This window comes from Seriola aureovittata, chromosome 3 (assembly GCF_021018895.1).
Source record: "Seriola aureovittata isolate HTS-2021-v1 ecotype China chromosome 3, ASM2101889v1, whole genome shotgun sequence".
Taxonomy (NCBI): domain Eukaryota; kingdom Metazoa; phylum Chordata; class Actinopteri; order Carangiformes; family Carangidae; genus Seriola; species Seriola aureovittata.
In genome coordinates this window covers 14562020-14586469 of record NC_079366.1, presented here as the reverse complement: position 1 = coordinate 14586469, position 24450 = coordinate 14562020, and the positions used below count along the sequence as shown (strand labels likewise).

At 43.0% G+C, this 24450-nt stretch overlaps 1 protein-coding gene across 6 annotated transcripts in view; it reads right to left on the bottom strand.

Moving 5' to 3' along the window:
- Positions 1-24450, bottom strand: part of tnrc6c2 (trinucleotide repeat containing adaptor 6C2) — a 139832-nt gene that overhangs the window by 19457 nt on the left and 95925 nt on the right. For 5 of the 6 annotated variants that reach the window (XM_056372616.1, XM_056372618.1, XM_056372617.1 and 2 more), the window contains 5 exons: positions 24264-24285; positions 13492-13890; positions 2270-4738; positions 931-1134; positions 28-194 (listed from right to left, as the gene is read on the bottom strand). In XM_056372616.1, coding sequence (XP_056228591.1) covers positions 28-194; positions 931-1134; positions 2270-4738; positions 13492-13890; positions 24264-24285 — 3261 coding nt within the window. The remainder of the gene's footprint in view (positions 1-27; positions 195-930; positions 1135-2269; positions 4739-13491; positions 13891-24263; positions 24286-24450) is intronic. The other variant, XM_056372620.1, reaches the window with a different exon arrangement.

Sequence of the window (24450 nt, the reverse complement as noted above, 5' to 3'; positions counted from 1 at the left end):
ATGACAAAATCAAGTATGTTCTCTGACCTTGCTTGGGATTTTCTTGGGTCCATTTCCCCAGGAGTTGCACGAAGAACTGCTCTCCTGGGAGGTGGGGCTGTTCCACATGTCCCCATCCTCAGTGTCCCATTGGCCAGTAGACATGCCTATCTCCTCTCCTCCATTTCCCCAGCCATCTTGCATAGGTTTGGGGCCTGAGAGAGAGACATTAAACGCAGTGAGAATGTGAGATAACAATATTAATACATTCAGTGAACACATGTGTTTGTGTATCCTAAATGCACACTGAGAACACACAAGCCATTTCAGAGGATGAGCAGCAGGTAATTTTCAATCTGACCACTTGGTGCCACTGTTGCCATTTGACATTGTACCCCCCCCCCCAACATCTCCCTCAACCATTTCTAACATTTCAATCCAACAGCACAAATAACCAAGACCCACTGAGGCATGGAATTGCTTTAATCTTACCAACACACTAGCACTATCAAAGACCTTCAGAATTGGCACAAATAGTGCAGGTCTGAAGGAACTTCCTGTTTTTGTTCCCTTAACTGAAGTATGCTAGTGCACACACACTGGGAGTTATCGTCAATCAGTCTATTACAGAGGGTGTGGTACCACTGGACACAATCTGAATCACAGATGCCTATAATAACAATCATGCTGAGAGGCTGAAGCAGAAAAGCTACTTTAGATTTTACTAGCACCAGCACATATAATAGCACAGTAATCTGTTCTGTATGGCTCTGTATGGCTATTCTATGGTTTTATAGCGGCCAGAAGGGGTGTGTGCCCAGGAGTGTGATCAAAAACCGATGGCACTGAACATAGTCCTTCATCTTGCTACAATTTGGCAATGCTGGGCCATGCTGCTTTTCTAATCATGCATCTCTGTGTCAGCAAATATTATTCATCTGTAGGTGTTACCTGGTTTGCAGGGTGCAGAACCTGGGGGTCCGTTGGCCCTGCCATAGGGTCCAGAGGGCTCGTGGCTGCTGTCTCCCCACCCTCCCACTCCCCCTGGTGGCTTGCCCCATGCAGAGGTGCCATTGTCCACAGTTGATGTTGGAGCAGCTGGCTCTCCCCAAGCAGGCTCTGACTTGGGCTGAACACTGGGAAGCTCTCCCCAACCTGGATGAAAAAAAATAAAAAAAATGATTCTTGGTGCAGTAAAATCTTAATCCACTTGCAAGTTTTATCTTCCAGTTACACATCATTCCCCTAAAGTCCTTCCTTGAGTACTAAACAATGGAAGGATGCTCCCAAGTACTGTTTGAATTCAAGAGATGTCTGAAAACTCTTTCGCTTCAGACAGCTACTGCAAAAACCACTGCAGAGCTGAAAACTAATGAAGTTTCATCTCCTTTTTTCTCACATCGTCTTTTCAGGCCATCACAATGAGTTGTAGTGACATATTAATAAGAGAGATTAACATTAAGCTTGTCAGTTGAGACAGTGTCTAGTTAGCTACATATAGAAGCCTTTCATAGCAGCCTCCTCCTGACAGCAGCAGGCCCCTGACCAGCTAGGTCTGGCTTGTCAGGTGTGTGTGTGTCTGTGTGTGTGTGTGTGTGTGAGAATGTGTAGGAGCTGGATATAAGCAGCGGCTCAGGACAGCCAGTGCAAGATCTTCCAATCCCCCTCTTCTCTCTTTATTTATACTGGTTTCAGTAGAGATGGCTATTGAGGTATAACTGCTCAGCACAAATGTGTCTTAAATCGGTCATGATGTTATTTGATAGGTGTAGTGCAAATGGCAAACTGCAGAGGGCAACAGTGTCATTCACAATCAAAAGGAGAGAGTTTGGCTATTAAAGCTTTGCTATGCTTATATGCATTGCTTTTGTCTTCACAAAGACTTATTTGAACTGGCTGCAGCCCTAACTTCAGCTTGCAGTACAAATATTATAATTATGCATGCATGACCATTACCAGGCCCTCAATACCTCTGAGACTATCTAGTCTATCTATCTACTTAATAATCACTGTGAGAGAAATCTTTTAATGAATAATCTTTAAAGATACTAACCATCGTTGCCAACAATGCAACAAAATAAATGTCATTATTAATTCGGTCACTTTTTATTCCCTCTGGCTTAGTCTATTAACAAAACATTTTTGAGTTCCAAAAATATTAGGTTTTAAGTGTATTTTTTTTTCATTTTTTTTTTTTTTTTCATTCATACATACTACATTTCTAAATACACACGACATTTTCAGATTATCAAATAGTATTTTAACATAGGAGCACAGCCTTGTATATTACCTGGGTTGGCGAGGGGGGATCTACCCTGGGGACCAGCACCTGGATGTGAGGCGGCATTGTTGGGTGACCCATTGTTGTTTCCATGGTGTTGCAGGTGAGTTGGGGGCTGGCCATGATGGGGATGGTGGTGCATGTGGTGACTGTGATGGTGATTGTTGTTCCCAGGGCCGACAGAGTGATTGTTGTTATTATTGGGCATAATCATTCCACCATTTTTACTAGGAGGTGGGCCGCTGTTGCCTGGGTTATTATTGGGATTGTTGCGATCCCACATGTTGACAGTCTTGTTGTAGGTGTTGGGATCACCCCAGGTGGATGTTCCATCGTCAATCTCCATCTTCCTGCGGATAGAGGGAGGGGAGGGTTCTTCCCAGCCAGTGGGCTCCATGCCCTGGTCCTGTTTGCTGACATTGCCCCAGCCAGAGGGGTTTTGTTTCACAGAACCAGGACCACCCCAAGAACCAATGCCACCACCTCCTCCACTGCCAGTGCTGCTGCTGCTGCTTTCCTGGGGCTTGGAAGAGCCCCAGCCTCCCTGCACTGGGCCATTGCCACGTGAGTTATCCCCCCAGCTGCTATTAGTCACAGCAGGAGCAGGCTTACCCCAGCCTCCTCCTCTAGTTCCTCCTCTAGGGCTTTCCTTCCATCCACCATTTCCTGCATTTCCTCCTTCTCCTTCCCACATGCTGCTGGAGGACCCATTGTTCTTGACCTCTGCTTCTCCCCATTCCCCTGTGTTGGATCCATTGGAGCCCCCATTACTGTTACCCCAACCATGGGAGCTTTTGGGGCCTTCTCCCCAGTTATTAGGCTGTTTTTTTGTTAGGCCATCATCCCAACTGGGTGACTTGTCCTCAGAACCCCAAGATGGTGTGCCCCCATTCTTAGGACCATTGGTAGGCAAAGGCTCTCCCCAGCCACTGGTAGTACCATTTGGGGCTTTGCTGAGTGACTGTTGGGGTTCTCCCCATCCTGATCCAGTTTGGATTGGCTGAGGTGGAGGGGGTCCCCAGCCAGAGGGTGATGATCCTTCACTGTCACCCTTTCCTCCAGATGCAGACCTCTGACTGGAGCCAATGCTAGGGTTGATGGTACCTCCATTAGTGGATGAGGGTCCACCATTGGAACTGGAGCCTCCTATGGTGTCTGAGCTGCTGTTGCTCTTCCCATCATCAGAGTTGGCTTCTTCCATCTCCCATACAGTGTGCTGTCGGATGGGGGTCTGTCCCCAACCCGAGTTGCTCAGCACCCTAGGGTCCAGGTCCTGCCGGGGTAGCAGAGGGGCGAATTCCATGCTGGAAGACCTGTCTCTGTGGGATCGACCTTCACTGCTGTCCCCACTACCATCACTTGCTGGGGCTGTTCCAGGCTGCTGGCCCCATGAACTAAGTTGCTGCTCTTGGCCTGAACCTGAACTACCAGCATCTACTGAGTCCCAGCCTTTAGATCCATCTCCACCCCCAGAAGATTTTCCCCAGTCACCCCAGCCACCACTTCCACTACTCCCTCCACCACTGCCTTGTCGGCCCCAGGCAGAAAGGCCTCCAGAAGGAGTTGAGTCCCAGCCTGAGTCCTTGGGGGAGTCAGCTGCCTTTGTTTCTCCACCACCCCATACAGAGCTGCCTGTTGTATCCCCATTGAGCTGGGATGATTCAGTGGGTGATTGGCCTCCCCAGCCAGTTAACCCATGGATAGGGCTCATAGGCTCCTGAGCTTGTTGCTGTTGCTTAGTGTGGTTTGGTCCATCAGTGTTAAGGTTAGCAGGTTCCATATTGAAGGACAAGCTTGTGTTGGTTGAAGGGTGTTGTTGATCATTTTCGTTAGCACTTATCATGCCAACCCAACCTCCCGCACCATTATCCGCACCTCCTAGGCTCCCATTTCCCATGTTCCCATTGCCATTAATACCTGGTGGGAGAGATGAGGAGTTGGACATCCCATTGGGACCAATACCACCACCTCCACCACCTTCATGGCCCAGAACAGGCCAGGCTGATGGGTTGGCATTGGGATTGAGGTTCAAGTTAAAATTGGGAGAGCCCCAGTTATTGGGCGCTCCAACTCGGCCACCATTGATACCATCTTGTTTCCCATCCAAGCCCCAACCTCTATTACCAGCTAGTGTGTTGGCTGACCCAGGTCCTGTCATCATGTTATTGTTAGCTTTAAGAGAGGGGTAGTGGGCCTGCTGGCCTGCGGCACCTGTGGCCATACTCAGAAAACTACAACTACTGGTGGTAGTGATAGCACTGGTGTCCTGGTTAAAGCTAGCTGAGCCCAAGGGGCATTCTGGTGCTGCAGGGTGGCTGTTGTCACTACTGCGGCTGATGGAGGGCCAAGCTTCTGTGTCACTTCCGTCAATAATCACTTTGTCCCAACTGTTGGCACTGGAGAAGCTGTCAACTGGCAAAGAGGCTCCCCAATGAGAGGTCTCATACTGGGCACCAGGGCCACTCTGGAGGGATATGTCTAAAGAGAAAAGGGGAGGGGAACAGAGGAATACAACACAAAAGGTAGGTGGAGATGATGAGTAAGAAAGAAACAAAAGAGGATTTGAGTGACAGAAGATGCAGAAATAAAGAAAAGATTATCAGGAGTAGAGACAAAGGGTATAAAAAAGAAAAAAACAGGGTGGAAGGGGGGTGGGGAGGGGGGAGGGGGAAGAAAAAAACACTTTAGGTTAGAATAGACTACATCATGTAATACAGCCCCTGTTAGTCCCATAGACCAATTTTATCTTCTTGGTTGGTTAATGCTAGCTATCAGACTTGGCAGGATGAGATGGTCACACTTGCACGTTCCACAATTCAACACATAATCAGAATGCACAGCCAAGCGTGCTACATGTCATATCAGCTATGGCATATCCATATATCCTTGCCCTGGTGCAGTCAGCCAAACAGAAACAGGGAGAGGGAACCCTTGCGTTCTTTCCTTTACCCATCCTTCTTTCCTTCTCTCTTTCGCCTTGACTTTTCATTTCCTTTTCCATTTCTCTTTCCAACTTGTTTCCTCTTCCCTCGCCAACTTGTTTTGCCCCTTACTTCCTTGTCACTCTAGCTACCCTCTACTATCATAACTACCTCCCGCCTCATCCCTCTCTCTCTGTTCACATCTCCTCTCTCTCTTTCTACCCCCACTTCTTTCCTCACCCTTTAATTTCTCCCTCTCCCCTCTGCTCTCCTCTAACACCCAGCAGTGAGAGGCCCATCCGTCTCCATCGTGGCTTCACTGGCTGGGGCTGTGAAGGGAAGCCCAAGTGGAACGCCGCTCATTTATTGGAATGAAACCAGGACGGCTTCCCATCCATCACTCCCTACGCTCCGCCGGGCCTACTCCTCCTTCAATTGCACTGCACTAAGAAACCACAAAACATTTCCTTCAAGCTTGTGTGAATATGTGTGTGTCTACTGGCTTCTCTCTGTCTGTGTGTGCAATAATTCCAGATGAGCTTTTAACACATTTTGAGATGCATGTAAATCTTGTTCTACTACTTACAGACTTTAAGCATGAGCTACAAATTTAGTACCAAGCTAGCAAAAATGGGGCTTTTCCAACAATTTTCTAATCAACATTGTATCACACAAAAGCAATTTCATTAGGCACAAGAGCATCCCATCAGAAGGGGATCTAATAATAGACTGAGTCAATACTGTAAAGGAGTAATCAATCAGTGGGAGGCAGCTAATCAATGATCTTATTAATTCTAGTGGGCAGGCAGGGAGGCTATCGATCCAGCATGCAAACATTCTAACCACTAGGCCAGCCTCATGTAATGGGCTATAAAACCAATGAGAACTACTGCCACGAATATCACCAGCATACAAGCCAACCAAACATGTGAAGGAAAAAAATCATCCAGTTACTTCTTGAGAAGAAAGGAAAATTAATGTTTATTATGAAGTAGCCAAAATGTGTATATGAAAACTAGATATTTTCTGAGTTCGGTTGTTTTCCCAATTTACGGCAAAAGTGGAAGTGTCAGTGGTAAAACAGTAGATATGTCACTGCATGTACAGTACTATATATTCTAATACAACTTAATATTTTTATGAAAATATAAACACCCAATAAGTTTTCAAGGTGGCTACAACACATTAAATATAATCAAAGTGCAATTCCAGACCATCTACAGTACATCACAGACAGCCATTTTCAACGAGCATTAGAAGCCTAATAAACAACAGTAAATTCGTGGCTGGCTACCCTACTGAGCAGCTGCAGTAAGCGTGGCTCACTAACCTTTAATTATAAAGGCCCAGGCTGTGTTCGTAAAATATTTGCCTTGTTTGGTAATTAAGCTGCCGTAACTTCTATTACTCTGCCATTAGCTTCCATCAGAGTGTTTCAGTGATTTCAATAATAGCGAGAAGATATCCATCATGAGATAAAGACCCAGTGGTCAAAACAATCCAGTCAGATGAGGGAAAAGTCCATTTATTTGAGGTGTGTGGACACACACACAAATACTGACAGATATGTGGCTTTAAGACACTGTGCAACACGCCACAAAGTGGCTGTGAATGCAATTTTCACCTCAACACACTTATCTACGCTCCCCAAGCAGCCTTATCGCACAGGGTTGTCAGACTGATGGCACACACACATAAACACCAACACTAGTCTGCAGTCAGTTTGCAATCAGTTGCACACATTAAAAAACTACTGCAACATCATATCAAAAAGGATCTGTCACGAATGTACCAGTACCAATTCTTTTTGATGAAAGTAAGGAGTTGTGTAAACTAAAAAACAAGCCAGATGTGAACCTTCAATTAGAAAGTCTTTAATTGGACATTTAAGAATAATTTTGGAGGACATTTAAAGGTCATGAAAGCCAACTCCAGTATATCTCTGTTTCCTGACCTACTGAACGGTGATATACATTGATGTTATATTTATATATCAGAAAGTAGATAATGCCAGAGAAGTCACCATAACCACTTGACTGTATTCATTGAACAGATGGGTAAGAGGTTCCAGTTTGATTACTTTCTCTCGTGTTTTGAAATGGGGGGTACGTGGGGGGGATGGTGTGGTGGTGGTGGTGGTGATGGTGGTGTTGGTGTGAAAGGAGAATGACCTGTCTACATTTGTCTTAGTTAAAAAAAACATTTTTTACATGCATATAAATTGAGGTGTTAATGTATCAAATATCCCTGATTGCAACATGAGGTTTAAGATCCACCACAGTTGAATGTGTAAAGTGTGTGTGTTTCATGAAAGGCGGATTTGGCAACTTTTCAGATCTACTGATTTGGCATATGACTGCTTGCCACCCAGTCAACACAACAATGACACAAAACACAAACAGCTTATCTGTTCAGTAACTAGTGCAAGCTTCCAGTGACTTGTAGGTGCTTTTTAAACACAGAGAGAAAAACATGACAGAATCATTAAAAGCCACTGATGTTTCTCCCTTTCTGCTTTGTTCCAATTCTGTCAGTGCTAGCAAAGAGGAGCGCCATTTTATCTGAGCTGAAACATAGCCAAGAAGCTCAGAGGCTGCAGCCCCAGGAAAAAATTTTTTGGTGACCCCTCACCCACCCGGCATATCTTCTTCCCTTTGTCTCAGTCTCAATTGCATATTTTGTTTCCTAAAAAGCATTAAAATAGGTTACATAATAAGTTAATCAAAGTCTGGAAAGCAACCATCTATTTTATATCTCTCAATTATGAACAAACTGAATTTCAAACAAAAAAGCCTACATAAAAAAAAAAACTGGAAAGAAAACAAAGTGTGTGTTGCCTGTGATAGAAAAGGGGTCAGTCAAAGAGAGAGAGAGAGTGAAAGAGAGAGAGAGACAGAGAGAGTGGAAAAATACCTGAGGAGAGGTGCACCCGCACCACTCTCAAGAGTGCTTACACAGATCCATGCAAGGATGAGAGACAGCACACATCCTCTTCGTATGTGTGTAGCAAGCTACCCAGTCAAACCACAAAATCTTCAATAAAGGCTAATACACTGCTGCTGCTGGGCAACTGAGCTGTGTCTCAGACCCAGACTATATGTAGTGTGTGCAGCCATTTGTGTAATTATGTGCAATGTAAATAGCAAATGTTGGTATCTGCCTCAACAAAAATTAAACATCACAAGCTCCACAAAAGGAGCATTCATCGCAGGACTATCGTATTGGATTTGATTATACTGTATAGGTGTTAATCCTATTGTGTCTGCCCTGGTAAATAAGTATGTGTGCAAGGACTAATGCAGAACAGACTCTCTTCCTTTTCGCATCAACATGCCTCGATTGTCCCCCTTTTCAACTCCCTCTACAGACATTCCAACAGAAAGGTCTTGCTGATTCTTGGCAAAGCACTGATTTTGTGTGTGTGTGTGTGTGTGTGTGTGTGTGTGTGTGTGTGTGTGTGTGTGGTGGGGGGGGGGGGGGGGGGGGGGGGCTGAACATGAAAAACAAAGAAAAGGGGACAATTATTTCCATCCACCGTTTGCAGTCATGTGTCAGTAATGCGTTGCTTCTTTCATTCGGGTTGCAATTAGGAGGGCAGTCTCTGATTATGCTTTGTGAATGAAAAGGGTCAAAAAGAAAAACAAAGGGGCCCCCGATGGCTCCTCACGCTTCCAACAGCGAGCAGAGCAGCCTTTTTGCGTGCATGCATATGCAAACAGATTTCTACACAGAACCTGGACGACAACTAAATTATACCAAAAATTATTCTAACGATGAGTAAATCAGCAGTGCTTGTTCTGAAAAAGTTAAATTAAACAACAGCAACAACACATTGAAGCTGTGTGAAGCCAGCTTGAGTTGAAGCAGAAATAACCAAGAGATGAGCTGATAATGAAGCGAGCTGCCATCATAGAAACGGGCAGGTAGCCAAGAATTAAATACCTCCCCTCTCCTTTGAATGAAATGAAAGGCAGGGTGACAGAAAAAGAGGAGGAGAGGGTGGTAGGGAGAGATGGAGGAAAGTCTGGGGGGAGGGGCTGGCACTTGCAGTGACAAGGGGAAAGAAAGGGAGATGGTGAGAAAGAAACATGAACAGACCAAGAGCGATGGTGTGGCAATAAATTCTTTAGTTTGACTGCAAGACACAGACTAATCTTAGTTTTCTCAGAGCAAACTGTGGGGTGACATAATAACAGAACCAGAGCAGGAGGGGAAGTTTAGCAGTCTTTTGTCCCCAAACAGACCCTCTCCATCAGTCTTTAAGGGGAGCTTTACGCCCACTTGCATCAAAGACGGCATGTACTTGTTTTTCCCGGAAGCAGGGAGAAAAAGAAAGAGGGAATGGTCACAGGAGGGTTTACAAAGCTCATCACTCATGTCTGTTTACCTCTGCTGAGGGAAGAGAGAAAATAGAAGAGCAAGACCATGGTGACTTCTCTGGTTTCCCTGACAGAACCTGGATTAATGAAGCCACTACGGGGTTCTCTCACTTGTGTGCGTATGTGTGTGTCACTGCCTGAGCACATGGGGTAATCTACACCGCCTTGGCTTCATTATAGCCAAGTAGTCTTGTGATTATATTATGATATGAAAACATACAAATTTAAGATCTAAGTGGTAGTTGTTTTTATATCTTAACGATACTATGTTTGATAAACAGCATAGGTTCTGCCTCACTCAGCACTCAATTTCTTACTGAAAGCCTCCACACTTCGTATTTAACTTCAGATATGCTAAAATACTCAACCACTTTACCTGCACATCAAAAGAGCTCAAATGAAAGGGCCAAGTGTTTTAACAGCACCCAGCAGAGTGCCTTCTGGCGACATGCTCTGTCTGGGTGACCAGCAAACAGCTGTTGGGCTGCAGTTCCCACAGTCTTAAGAGCCCCCCACTCCAGCACCTGCTACTGGGGAGCCTGTCTGGACGGCTGCTGGCTGCTCTGGACTACTTAATGGTCCCCAGTCAGCTGGAGAGACGGGGATGGTGGGTGCAACAGAGGGAGGGAAAGGAGACAGGGGGTCTCTGTCTGGTGTTTGGGACAATGAAATGGGGTTGGTAGAGCAGAGGTTATGTGGGACTGGTGTGAATGTCCTTGAATCTACAGGGGCATGCCTTTCAGACCTTGGGGATGGGGTGGTGTGTGTGGATAGCCTGTTGGAATGCTACACATTAAATACACTTTGCACAAATTTAATATGGCCTCTAAATGAAGTCAAAGATTTCTGAGCCAAATGTATACAAAGTCAACAGAAATGTATTTAACCACCTTAGGACATCCACCCAATAATACTGCAGTATTGCTGGCTTATAAACTAACCTGTATGTGTCTTTTGTGGGGGGAGGTGTTTTATGTGTGTGTGTGTGTGTGTGTGTGTGTGTGTGTGTGTGCATGTGTGCATACATTTCCCTATGAGCCAGCTGGCCGGCAAGTCAGATGCAGATCTGAGAGGACACATCTAGGTCAGTGTTATTACTGCTGCACAGGCACTATATCCATGTACATGTGCTTGTGTTTGCATGTGTACAAGCGCAAAAGTGTTTCAGTATCTGAGTGAAGGAACCATCACATCATCACATCCCTTTGGGCCACAGTAAACACTCCAGTGAGGTCAGAAATGTGTCCTCAAAACAGAGTTAATCTCTTACAGTTACACTCAGAAGGACACTTTGTCTCTGTACTTGCAGGTAGTGAACGTAACATAATACAAGAACATAACATCTCACTGTGATTTAGATTTTTTTAAAATTGACAAATTTGTATTTAGAAAAAGCCATAAATGATTCTCCTACCCATGGAATTAAGCCATGTACTTTGTTTAGAGCTTACTTTCAGGTAAGCTCAAAACACAAAGTTTTGAAAGTGTAGTCTGGCAAAAATAGTCAAAAAAGTCATGCATAAATAGGTTTGCTCTGTTGCTACTTCATTTCCATTTTAGATCCTCTATTGCGACAAACACAACTACTGCTGCTGGAACACAGATTTACAAGATACAATTGATGTATATTTGAGTTATTTCTCAAGGTCTTCTACTACAGAAGTTATAATATGAATAATAAATAAAGCAAGAGGGCTTAGGCCCTCAACTGCAGAGCAGTGACTTTAAGTATAAGGTCCACTCTCTAAAATTATGTATGCCAGAACCATTGCAACAACAGGGCCACTAGCTTGAGGCTATTAGCTGAGCAGACAGGAAAGAACAGGCTGTAGATGGGAGGCCCTTGGGACAAAATGAGAGAGGAAGGAGGTGGAAACTCAGCCAATGGTTACTCTGCCACAGGCTGTGTTGTACTGAGAGGCCCCTGGGAAAACCAGGGGCAAGGTAAAGGCCAAACAGGACAACAACTGCCCGACTAGGATAATAATAAGGACATTATAGGTTAATACACTCAACCAGGGACTCTTAACTTGTCTGGAGCCCATAGGAGAAACATATTCTTATAGATCTAAAGGCTTAGATATATTGCTTCTCTTGAGTGAGTAGAGCCCGGAGCCAAATTTGGATCTTGGCCCACAAATGAGGAAACTCTGCAGTGCACGTCATAGCAGAGAGTAGAAATATCATAATAGAAATTGGAAGTTTCAGTTTCTGAGCTAATATTTTTTTTTAAATGTGAGATAAAAGAAATGGCCTCAATTATCAATGTTTAAATACAGTTTGTGAAATAATGAAAGAAAGTAACTCGTAACATTTTTCACTGAATAATTAACTCCACAGACACATATTTTAAAAAGCCCCATAAAACTGTGTTAGTATATGGATTAATAAATGAGACACAACTTGCAAAAGACAGGCATCCACTGACAGGCTACACAGGCTTTTAGCTTTTGTTTGATGCTGCAACTGGCGGCACAGACCCTAGTATAAGAGCAGCAGCAACTAGACAGAGCATGCAAGGACCAGTTGCGTCTGTGATGCAGAAAGATGTAGTTTGCTGACTAGCTAGCCATGCACCACAGCTGCTGCAGATTTGTTTACTGAGTGCCTGGTGTTCTCCCAGCAAATGTTGAGTCAGTATTGAAAGGCAGCACAGAGCAGCAAAGGAGCATTGATAAAAAGAAAGAAAGAAAAAAGTGAGAGAAAAGATAAAAATGCGAGCAGATACTCGTGCTAACTCCTGTTCAAAGCCCTAAACATGAAAGTGGTACAGAGATATATACAGAGATATCCTCGTACCTAAGTCTTCAAAGTTAATGTGTCATGTCAGGAAGTGAGGTGGTGCAATCTTTGTGTCTATGTACAGCATAAGCAGATGGTTATGACTGCTTTACAGACAGAAAAATAAATATAAAAACCATTAAGAAGAATCCAAGGATGTGTTTAGGAAATAATAATGAAAATCAAAAACTCTTGAGTGTGCATGTGAAAAAAAAACATCCAAAACTGATACAAATACAGCTATAGTAATGATATAAATATAACATGGCCATCAATATATTACTTGCATACAAATACACACAAGCCAATGCACAAAGAGCACCTTAAGGCAGGTTCAGTATTAGTGACCTTAGGGGCCACTGGTGAGTTCATTAAAATTCTACCACTGGCTACAGAGGTCTGAGTGAATGTGTGTGTGTGGCCTGTGAATCAAGGAAAAGCATGCAGAGGCTGAAACAACTGAACCATGTTTTTCTCACTTAGATTAGCACATCTAACAGGGTTTTCCTAGGCTTTGAAAGAATTTGGCGTTATTACTGCCAGTGTAATAAGCACCGGCATCCGAACTTGCATAATAGCAACAATAATAGCACAGACCTACTTTGGAAACAAGCATACATCTATCAGAATCCTTTCAGAAGGGGAGAGCAGAGGTAGCAGCAATTGAAAACAATTAAGAATTAAGCCTTCAGTTTTAATTCGGTCAGTCTATCCAGATAATTTAGGATCTGTATCTTGTCATTATTCTATGCTGATAAGAAGTTTAGGGGTGCTGTTATACTACAATGATGATAATCAACATAATTTATTGTGCATACAATGCAGTAAATTTATGTATCTATCCATCCATCATGTTACATTCATTTCACAAAATTTTGGAAAATCAAAGTGAGAATAACAGATAATGTTGAAGCAGAATGTTAGATATAAAGGATGATTTACAAAAGCTCAGAGTGAAATTTCACTAGAATTGCAGCCAAAATACAGCCAACATGCACTCAAGTGAAACATGAGAAGTGAAAAAAAAATCAAACTGAATGAAATTTTAAGACAAAATAATTTGCACACAGCCACCATTCAAAAGGTCTAATGTAAAAAATGATCAGAAATCTATTTCAGGGAAATTTTTTTTTACTAAACTGACACAAACCTGGGTGGCGTTTGCCCGCAGCGGACGTGGCAGAGTTTGGGGTAGTGCTGCTGGTACTCGTAGAAGAAGAAGAGTAAGATGAGGAGGAGGAAGAGGAGGAGGAGAGGGTGAGAGCGCTGAGGGCTCCTGCAGGCAATGGCTGGCCTCTCTTCAGTAGCTGCTTGTGCTCCTGCTGGCGGAAGCGCGGGGGCACCTCTCTGGGCGGGTAGCGAGCACTGGCAGAGGACAACTGGCACTGCTGCTGAGGGGGAGTCTGAGTCGGGAGCTGGCTACTGGAGGAGGCGCGCTTGCCATTGCCAGAAGAAGAGGAGGAGGAGGAGGAGAGGGGCAGCGTGGGGCTGGCGGGGTGGAGGTGGTGGGGTGGGCCGGGACTGGGCTTAGTGGGAGCAGGCTCTGGCACTGGATGGATACAATACACAGGCACACAAGCATACACACACACACACACAAACACACACACACAAAAAGACACATGCAGGTTGCAAGGTATTAATGTCTGGGTTAACTCACTATTAGTAAATTACAATTGGCACTGTTGACATTGGACAACTGGTGACCAAAAATAGGAGTTGAAATTATTTTCTTGAGGCAGGTCCTGATGTTGAAATGTCTGTCAACCTCTATACAATGATGTTTTCCTAAACTTTAATCATGTTTCATCAGTTCCTTGGTAACCCAAATTATGTTTTTTCATATTACAACGTTACCATGAGAATTGATAGCAGAGTATAGAGAATAGCCAGCCAATCAAGTCACATTCGAGCAGTCTGTGATGGAACAGGAGTACAGTTAATGATATTAAATAGCTATTGTTTTGTGTACTGTATTTTCTGTATAGTACTCATTTAATTGAATCTGTACTGTACTGTACTTTGGTGTGGACTATCCCTTTAAGTAAACTGCCTCATGCAGCCTGTTGTTGAACATATGTTACTGGCCTAGACGCACTCTATGAAAAGGTCATATTTTTTCTGCTGACTGAACACAGACACACACAAACACACAAAGACACCTCCTTTCCTCTTCATTACGCTCCTTTCTCTCGCTCTTTCTTCACTGACTCTCACACTCAAACACACACACCTTTCTCTGCTGGTTTGGCCTCAGTCTGACCCTTCCCCTGTGGTTGCAGTGACCAGCCAGCCGTCTAATTGAGTGTTAGCCTGAAAGGTGTTATTATTAGCAGGACCTGGACAGCTAGCAACCAAACAGATTGGCCTGGGTAAAGTTTCCTCTCCAGGGTGCTGAAAGACTGAAGGGAAAGTGTCTGACCTATACATGGAATAATTCCTATTGAGAAATCTGAGGGGAGGGGGTGCGAGTCTGTGGCTGTCTGCACTGATGACTGCAAGTATCGGTAGAGAGGGAAACTCAAATAAGTCTGGTATAGCACTACTCTACTTGAGAGTTCCCTCAAATATAAATAATAGCTGCTTTCATACTGGCTGCCAACAGTAACCTAAAGAGCTGCTTCGAATTACAGTTCCTTGGTCCATTGGTAAATACATGATGAATAGTTGATGATGTTGTTTTCTATAATCCCTTGATAAATTCGATATGATTCTAAACAACAGCTGAGACCGCGTTCACTCGAGGGAGGGTAAAGAGAGAGAGACAGAAAGCTTTTTAAAAGAGGAAAATAAATGGGATAGAAATAATTTGTTAATTAACGCCTCAGTCTGTCCAGTATGAGAGTCAGAACTACATCTATGGCAGTCCTATACTGCAGTGCTGGCAATCAACCACAAAGTGACACGCACACACAGGCCAACACTGCCACACTGGAGGTTAAAGTAAATTCAGAGTGCAGAGGTATTCACTTTGCCTGCCAAGAGCCTGTCTAAAAGCACAGCTAAAAACAGAGGCCCTCTCAGTGAGCACAACACTAATCCAGATGGCTGCCTACCTGCTGACACACAGAGAGAGAAGTGATATGTAGGAAACCTGAACAGCATTAACACAGATAAATTCAAAAGCTATACACCTAGAACGCTACGTTTGCATAGTATTTGGAAGCAAAACAAGTCTTTTTCTTTTTTTCTTTCTTCTATTAGCGGTCTTCACAGACAAATATGCCTTTTGCATTTTCGAGAAAACATACAAATGCATTGCACACACACATTCAGGCAAAAAGACACTTTCACAGTGGTTTTCACCCCCTTCCACCACTGAGATTTTAGTCGAAACACACATGCAGAGAGAAAGCAGGGAGAGAGGGAACAAGCCTGCCCTCCTCCAGCAGTGTCTGACTGGCTGTTGGCTTGGAACTGCAGCTGGTGACGCACATCTCTGATTAAATTCAGCTCAGCCCGCCTGACGCCGCCTCGGCCAATCAGTTAGCAGGAAGGTCAATACACACCGCCCTACCCCCTTTCCTCTGTGTCCTCCCCAGTCCATTTCTACCACCCCCTCCTCCCTCCTCTGTCTTTCCATCAGTAGGTTGCTCCAAAAACCCCACAGCTCTGTCTGTCCTTCCTTTCTTTTTCCTGTCTACCTGTCTTTCAGCCTGGTGTTCTCTGCTTGCCATGTTATTTTCCCTCTGGGCCTTTATCCATGTTGATCCCTCATCTCTTGTGTTTCTGTCTCTTTTCTTCCCCATCTTGTTCTTACCTTTCCATCTCCTCCACTCCAAATTTTTACCTTTCACCCAACCTCTCTCTCTTCTTTATTTCATCTCCTTCAACTCCAAACACTTTGAGCACATTTTTTGGCCTTCGCTACATCTTTCTGTCTCTCCCCCCTGCTGCTAGGTGTTAACACAGTCTATTAACCATTTAAAGAGCACAGAAATTTTAAACTTGGTTCTAGTTTTTTTTTATTGGACCCCAGTGCCTGCCATCAAAAAGGGGCTCGACTCAAGGTTGTATTTTCCAATAGCCAAAGAAACTACCAGGATGCAGTTTGCAGTATTGGATGCTCAATGCTCAAGCAGAAGCCCGGCGACTGGGAAAATGTGTGTTTAATATTCAGTCACTTTACAAGCACATACCTGTTGCTAGGAAGGAAATTTGTTTAAAAAAAACAAAAACAACAAAAGAAATCAGCCAAGTCCCAAGTAGTTGACAAGTGTGAAACAAAAATTAAAACTAACTGTATTTACTAACCATTACTGTACATACGAACCACATAAAAAACATTTAGCAGGTGTTTTAGCTTTCTGCTCCTTTCAATCTCCTTCTCCAACTTGGCAAATAATCTTTCTGACAAAATCAGTCGCACAACAGTTTGTTGTCTCAAACAAAGCCATTCCTTTTTCCTCTCACACACAAAAATGTAAATTCTTGAGATCCTGAAATCTGTCTTAGTTCCTGGGATAGTTCAGTCAGTCGGCTCAATGTTTACTGCAGCTGCCATACAGGTACAGGAAGCAGATGAGCCCAGAAGACAGATACAGACAGACACAAAACTCCTGTAACTCAAGCATTTCTCATACACACCCTCCTTCATACAACCTGTGTTTGTGTTGTTGTTGTAGTAACAAGGGCGTATCCATGGTGTAAATCCCTTATGTCACAGTTATTCATATCTAATTTCCAGTAGACAAGCTATGGGTTTAAACCATATTGTCACAAACAACAGTTAAATTACATTATTCTATGTATTGAGAAAAAAAAAAAGGCTAAAATCATCTCTAATTTTTTCAAAACAAAAAGTGCTGCTACAACACTATCCAGCTGGGTAATGTGTAGCCATCTTTGGTGTAATCCGTATTTAAAAAGTGTATCAGCGAGAATGAATGTTCTCTTGTGGGTGGGGGCATGTGCATAAGTACACGCCTAGAAATGAGACAGCAAAAATCTGACTGCATATAGGCGGGGAAAAAAAGTATATGGTGGAGAAACAGTTCTTCTCTGCTGTGAACAAATATAAATACATGAACTGAGACACACCTTTCGCTTTGAGGAGGAGAGATCTTTCCTCTTAATCCATGATGGATGGATAAGTGCTTTTGAAGAGATGTGGGTGGGGTTACCGAAAATGACTACCAAAGAATAAATTGTAGAAAAGTTGGGAAATCCCGCAGATGAGAGTGTGTCTGTAAAACATTAAATGAGGAAAGTGAAGTTTATGCTGGTTACACTAATTGCCAGTGAAAGGTAATGAAATCCACATAGTCAATTAGTGAAGTAGCAATTTATTGCATTTGTACTCAAACGACTAACAGCTTTTCAGAAACAGGGTTTCTCTGCTCATCAAGCCCGTAGAGCAGGTTTAGTTTATTTTTATGACAACCAAATTGAAACCTTCTGATAACATTTTCAAAAAAATCTGAAAATCTAGAAACTGATAGTTTAAGTGTTTCTTAATGATGTTACACAAAAGCGCCTTATAAAATGGAAATTTTGCCAGAAATCAGGAGGTCACCAAATTGAAATCCAACAATAATAGACATTAATAACGTTTATATATATTATCTTGATAACAATCCAGTACCTGATGCAAGAGACAGAGATATGGAAAAGGAAAACAATGCTGAAAATGAGCCTTTTACCGTCTTTGTAGCGGTAAATATAACAATGTTTAAGTTACAGCAGTCCAAGTGTTGTGTTGTGAAAACCAAATATAGACTTCTACGTGTTAGTGACCTTACTACCTCTAATTGAAGTTGAAAAGGCGAGCCAATTAAATAGGCATTCGTATCAAGTGCACTGTAAATTCTATTAAACCCTCCAGCTGAGGCACTCTCTGCAACCTTGCACCAAACTTTTAATTACGGCTGTTCCTCACACTAAATGGTTAATTACACACAATAAGAGAGACCGGGAGAAAGAACAACCGCTAAAGAATAGAGAGCAAGTAAGCATAGATGAAGGAAAAAAGCATACAAGGCAGAGGGAATTACATAAAGGAATCAGATATAGAGTATAAGAGACATCACTGGAAAGAGGGTAGGGTATCTGTTATTGTGAAGAACAATTGTGATTGGTTCCCTGAGCCGAGTGCCAGGCAGCGCAGGTTCCCACATCTCTTCTGTCTATTGTCTGCAGAGCCACTTTATTATGCAGCCGTGTTTACAGAAGGGGGAGGGATGGACACAACACACAGGCCTATATATATATATGCCCTACACAATGGTGCATTTCTTAATCCAGCAAGAGCTAAGAGGTAGGAAAGGTAAATACAGCATGTTTAAGTGGGTTTACATCTGTCTACAACAATTTCCTTTATATTTATAAAGGTATACAATTGTGTGTATCAATGTTTTCATTTCTTTTCAACAGGCAAAAGAAAGGAAGCATGTCATATAGATGGGTTCATGACTTTCTATATCACACTTCTCTTTACTTTCTGCAAATTCTCTATTGAAGCAGATTTACTCATTTCAAGGTCAATGTGACTGCTTCATCTTTCATAGAATTACACTTTATACTACTCAATGCTTTTGGTCTACAATCCTCACAACTTGTGACTGACCTGGAAAGGTCAGCAAGTCTTAGTTAATAAAAATTCTAAATAAATCACTAATCATTTTAATGGAAGGCAGTGACAATAGTACATTTTGTACTGAAATATCATAACATTATGTAGTGTGTTACTGCAAAACATTTCTAGTAAACACTGATGAACAAGTTAAATAAAGAGTGCAGCCTATAGCAACTGTAATAAACATTTAAAGTGACCGATGTTGAACTGCAGGAGCTCAGAAATAAGAATCGGTTGTTTTGGCATGGTAACTGAGGGCCCACATACATGCAAATGTACGTGCATGTGTTTAAGCACAAAAGGGAGGGTCAAGTGGGTGTGTCTCGATGAGGTCCCATCTGTCATAGAGAAAAACAGAAACTCCCTCACTCACGCACAAAATAAAGAGCTAAATTTCTCACCCCTCACCCTTCCTATAACAGCACGTTGCTATAGAGACTGAGAGTTGCTTAAAGCACCTCCAGTTGCCTCTTGTGACCTCTTCCCATACCACGCCTCTTTCACCCTCTCTCTCTAATTAGTGCCCTTACTCCCAAGTCTCAGTTGTTCATCTCAGCCTTGCCACACCTGTCATGTTTGGATTATGACAGAGTTACTCCAAGAAATCCATTTAGCTTTTTAGGCCTAATAGTAGCTAACCTACTCTCTGGGTTAGGTGCTTCAAGAGGATCATACTATACCTCCATCCGAGGTCAGAGCCTGAGGGCAACAACTGCCTGAGGATACATGCCTTTTGAAATTGATAAGATAAGTAGCATGATGCAAGGTATTGCAAACTTCTGAAGGCTGACAACGAAATGAGAAACACTGTCTCTACCACAGGTAGAGCCCCAGGGTCAATAGAGCATAGAGAACCCAGTTAGCAATTGGGAGTTCCCCTCATTTGTGCCGACATAGGTCTTATATAATACGACTAATAAGTTATTATCACCTTCCACTATATAAAATTCTAGAAACAATTTCATTATGTCCAACTTGCTGGTAGAATAATGTGGTGTCCGAAGTATTTATTTTCTTCACTCTGTGGTGTAACTGCCATTTGACAATGGCCGGAGGCAAGAGCGAGGAGTCCATTATGCAGTCATATAGGCAGCCTTTGAACCTTATAGACACACATATATGCAACCACCTTGCCCTCAAATCACAGACTGAACTGTCATTCATATCAGTCGAGCTACATCCTATTAATTTGCCTGATATTTGACATGAAGCAGCTCACTGTTGGGGGAGGAGGGGATGGTGGGGGAGGGGCAAGAGGCACTGAACACGCTCTCTTGTCAGCAGCTTGTGAGTGATCATACAACAGAGAGGAAAGCATTGTTTAAGTTTGTGCGCCCCTCTCGTTTCCTTCTCTCTCTCTGCCGTGGTCTCTCCCTCCATCCCTCACGCTCCTCTAGCACTTGACATGCATGCGGGGTGAGCACACAGGGGGTAGAGGAAAAACAATTATGCTCGGCAGTCATAAATCCACAGGACGTAACTCACAAGCTATTCACTATTAATTCATTGAGTGTTTGTAAATGTGTTTAACAGAAGAGAAAAGCAGCTCGAATGCTAAAGTAAATTAGCCTCTAATTAGATTGCGATTCATGAAATTCCCTTTCAAAAGTGTTGACGCAATTAATAACATGTGAAATTGCAAATTAATCCAATACAAAATTATATGACACTCTCGCGTTTGTGTGCGTCTCTCGCCACTTTGAAAAATATAATGCTGTTATCACCGTGGTGACACCGTGTAAATATATTTCTCCTCAGATGAGGTCGCTGGGGCCGAGCATATTGAGGGTGAAATGAAACAGGCGGAAGAAACAGCGTGGGTAAGGAGGGAAGTGAGTGACAAGGCAGTGACAGGCATTACATTTGTTCTCTAACCTTTCAGCAGTGAAAACTGCATGAGCAGCAAAAATGGAGATTGCACAGTTTCTGATTATCAGGGCTGTGGGACTGATGCATTGTGGTATTATTGTGGCTTTCTGTGCTTGCGTGTAGCAACCTGTTTGATGAAATGCATTTGTGCAGCTTCCTGTTATAGCCATGTTTTCTCATAACTTCAGTAATATTTGTGTGTGTGTGTGTGTGTGTGTGTGTGTGTGTGTGTGTGTGAGAGAATTTATACTTGCATGCTAGAGATGCCGTTGCTAGTATATTATTGCTGTTGTTTTGCAGCTCCACAGTGTAGCATTTGATTCAATCACTGAGAACAGATTGAAAGTCACTGTAAGCAGGAGTGTGTGTATCTTTTAATATAACTGTAAGCATTTAGGAACACATACTCTGCAGCTTTACCAATATGTTCATGCACTCCTCTTTGTGTGTGTGTCTTGGCATGGGCATGTTTTTGCCAAGGCTGGTGGGTTATGTGCAGCAGCCAAAATGACTGATTATGATTGTGGTGGTGGCAGAGATTGTGATGAAGCTGCATGTGTGCTGGGGTTGAATAATCAGCATCCCTCTGAGGTAATGGGGACCAGGAGGGAGGGCCCTGTATCAGAGGTCCAGCCTGTGTGTGGGGGAGGTGGGTTGGGGCAGTGGGACACTGCCTCCTGAAACCCTGCGTTCGGTGAAGCTCCATGCCTAATGGGGGGCAGAGAAGTTAATTCCACTGCACCGAAGCTTTATCTCATTTTCATACATATGAACGCGCCAGGCCGAGATCGATTACTGCAAACAAATTGAAATGCCTGGGACCAAGGAGGCCCGCAGAGAGGAAAGCAGAAAAAGACGGCAATGATGGGGGGAGGTGGTGTGCATGTGTATGTGTCTATGAATTTCTGAGAGTGTATGAGGAAGGCAGAATTCACTGATATGGATGGAAAGACACAAATCACTATCGCTTAGAGATTTTCTCCCTTCCTGCATATACACACACCTCTATTATTTAGTGTCACGCATGAAAACCCAACTCATTCCAGTTCATGCCACCTTCCTTTTAAAAGATATTGCAGATGGGAGGTTATGAGCAAACACACAGAAGTCCTGATGGCTCGCAGAACGATTAGTCTTCAAACAGGCCCTCTTTTCCCCTACTTTCTTTATCTCTCTGTCTGCATGAGCACCCACTACGTACACACAATCAGTTTCTCATTCTATGTCCCTTTCTCTCTCTATCTCTCATTAAACATACCATAAAATAAATGTCCACGTCATTAGTCCTCTTCTATATTAGCACTGTCATTGACTCTCGATGGTCATTTTTGGCACTCATCTAAAGTGTTCACTGCTTCATTACTTTCTTTCCTCCTTTCCTTCCTTCATTTTTGCTTTTATCTGGCCCCAGCTTGTTACACATCCTCTTTCTTCCTCTCCTTTCCCTCCTCCTCCTCTCTGCTTCTCTTTTTTAGCTGTGCCCCTGTCCATGGGCCTCTCTTTCATGCAGAGTTTTCAATATTCCCTCACTGACTCTTAGCATTTCCTTTGCTGCTTCTGCCAGTAACACTTGGTGCAGCCCACATACAGACACATCATACAGCTTTAAATTTGTCTTTTCATTTCACTTCAACGTGCTGCAGTGCCAGAACAACAAAAAAGTGTCACAGTCCTTGTTCTTCAGCTGTGCTGTACAGGTTACAGGTGATTGCTTAAATATAAGACGAGGTCGAGATACACAGACAGAGACACAGAACTGCCAGGCCCCATCTCAGAGTGTGTGATATTTATTGTTGCCCACATAAGCCTTTGGATGGCCACCACTTGACATGAGCCACAAACCTCTCCTAGCTCCTGGTCCGGTCCTTCATGCCCATCTTCTATATGTAACAAAAAACTCAGCAGCAAATTTCTTATCCAACTTGGTGCACACTATAAAATCTGCTTGTTCTCCCCTTAGCTTTTGCTCAAGTACCCTTTGTTTATACATACGATAGTACTCTACATATAGATATCCTAAAATTTGGATTTCATACCAATAAAGAATGGAGGAGTCTGAAATGTTTCCTCTGAGAAAAGTAAGATTAAAAGTTGCATTAAATGTTTATTCAAATCAGAAGCAGCTACCTTTGGAACTTGGTTAGTAGGCCAATCTCAGGGACAGGGCAGTGAAACACAGGGAGGGTAATTAAATAGGCTGTCCAGAGTTCAAGGCAAGCTGTGGTAACCTTTGTTAAAGCCCAACAGTTATGCCCAGATGGCCAATCTGCTGTTCAAAGTGGGGGAGGATGGACACGTGCGCTGACAAACGCACCAAGAAGATTTGAAGCCAGCCACACTGCTCAAATTCTGTACCATCTCCAACTGTAAATGCAGGAATCAATTCAGATCGGGTGCTAAGTGAAAAGACAACAAACTCAGATGCTATGCATGATAAATAGCACAGACCAACAAAATTCAGGTCTGAAAGTAGACTTAACACAGGACAAAGAGGAAAGGACTAGCCTTGCAGGACTGTCAATTACATATTTAATTATATTTATTTATCATTATTAATTATACATTTAAAAAAATAAGTTTAGGAAGGTCTTTGTTGATATACAACCTTTTCCTTATTTTGAAGCAGGAAAAAACCCTTCAGCATACAGAAACAAACTAATGAGTATTTGAACAAAACAGTTGCATTACTGTAGATATGAACATATATTCCTTACAACACAAATGTTAATCCCTTAAATCCAGCAACTAAATGCCAATGTCAAACCTAACTCAAGGGCCTAGGGTCTTTTCATAAACAAAAGGTATCCAAATCCAATGACTGAACAGATGTTTATATCTCTCTTGCCTCTATAATTCTCATATTGAATAAACCTTAAGTACAGGTCACTGGGAGAGCTGAGACCTGTAGAAGTTTTTTTTTCCTATTAAAATAAAAACCAGTTTCTAGAAATACACACAGAAAATCTATTTTAGCTTCTTAAGCGAGCACCAAGGGCACGTGAGGAGACTTTTTCAGCCCCACTCTGTGCCTTTTAGCTCAACTCCATGCCCTCCTTTTATCCCACACCTCCTCTCCCCTGCTCCTCCCCCCATCATCCCATCCGCCGAACAACACCACACTAAGTTTGCTGTCTGGGTGCCCTCACGCTTCACTGCCTGGTGCTGCGGGCGTACTGGGTGTCACTCCGCATCACTCTGCATTAGACTCCACTGTATTTTCTCTGCTGTGTGTGTGCATGCGTGTGTGTCTGCAAAACAGAGAGTCAAATGGCACAATTGTGCATGCATGTGCAAACTGTGTGTGTCCATCTGTGTGCAAGAACGCTAAATGCTATATGTGTATAATGCATGAATAATATGTGTTTGCATGCCTTTATGGGTCAGTGTGTGTTAATCAGAGCTGATTAATGTATATCAGTGGCTGGAATGTAGTTTTAGAAAATGAGGCAGATGAGAAGGTGCTTGATCATGACACTCACCTTTGGGTTTCTGATCAGCAGCCTACAGAAGGGGAAGGAGAGAAATACACTTAGAAAATTCATACAGCAAGTACGATGTTAAACACTCATTCAAAACTGTAAATAAAGATTTTTGACAAAACCTAGAGCTTTTTTCAGGAGTAGGAAACAGGAGGAAACAGGAGTGTTTCCAAGTACAGTGTTCTTA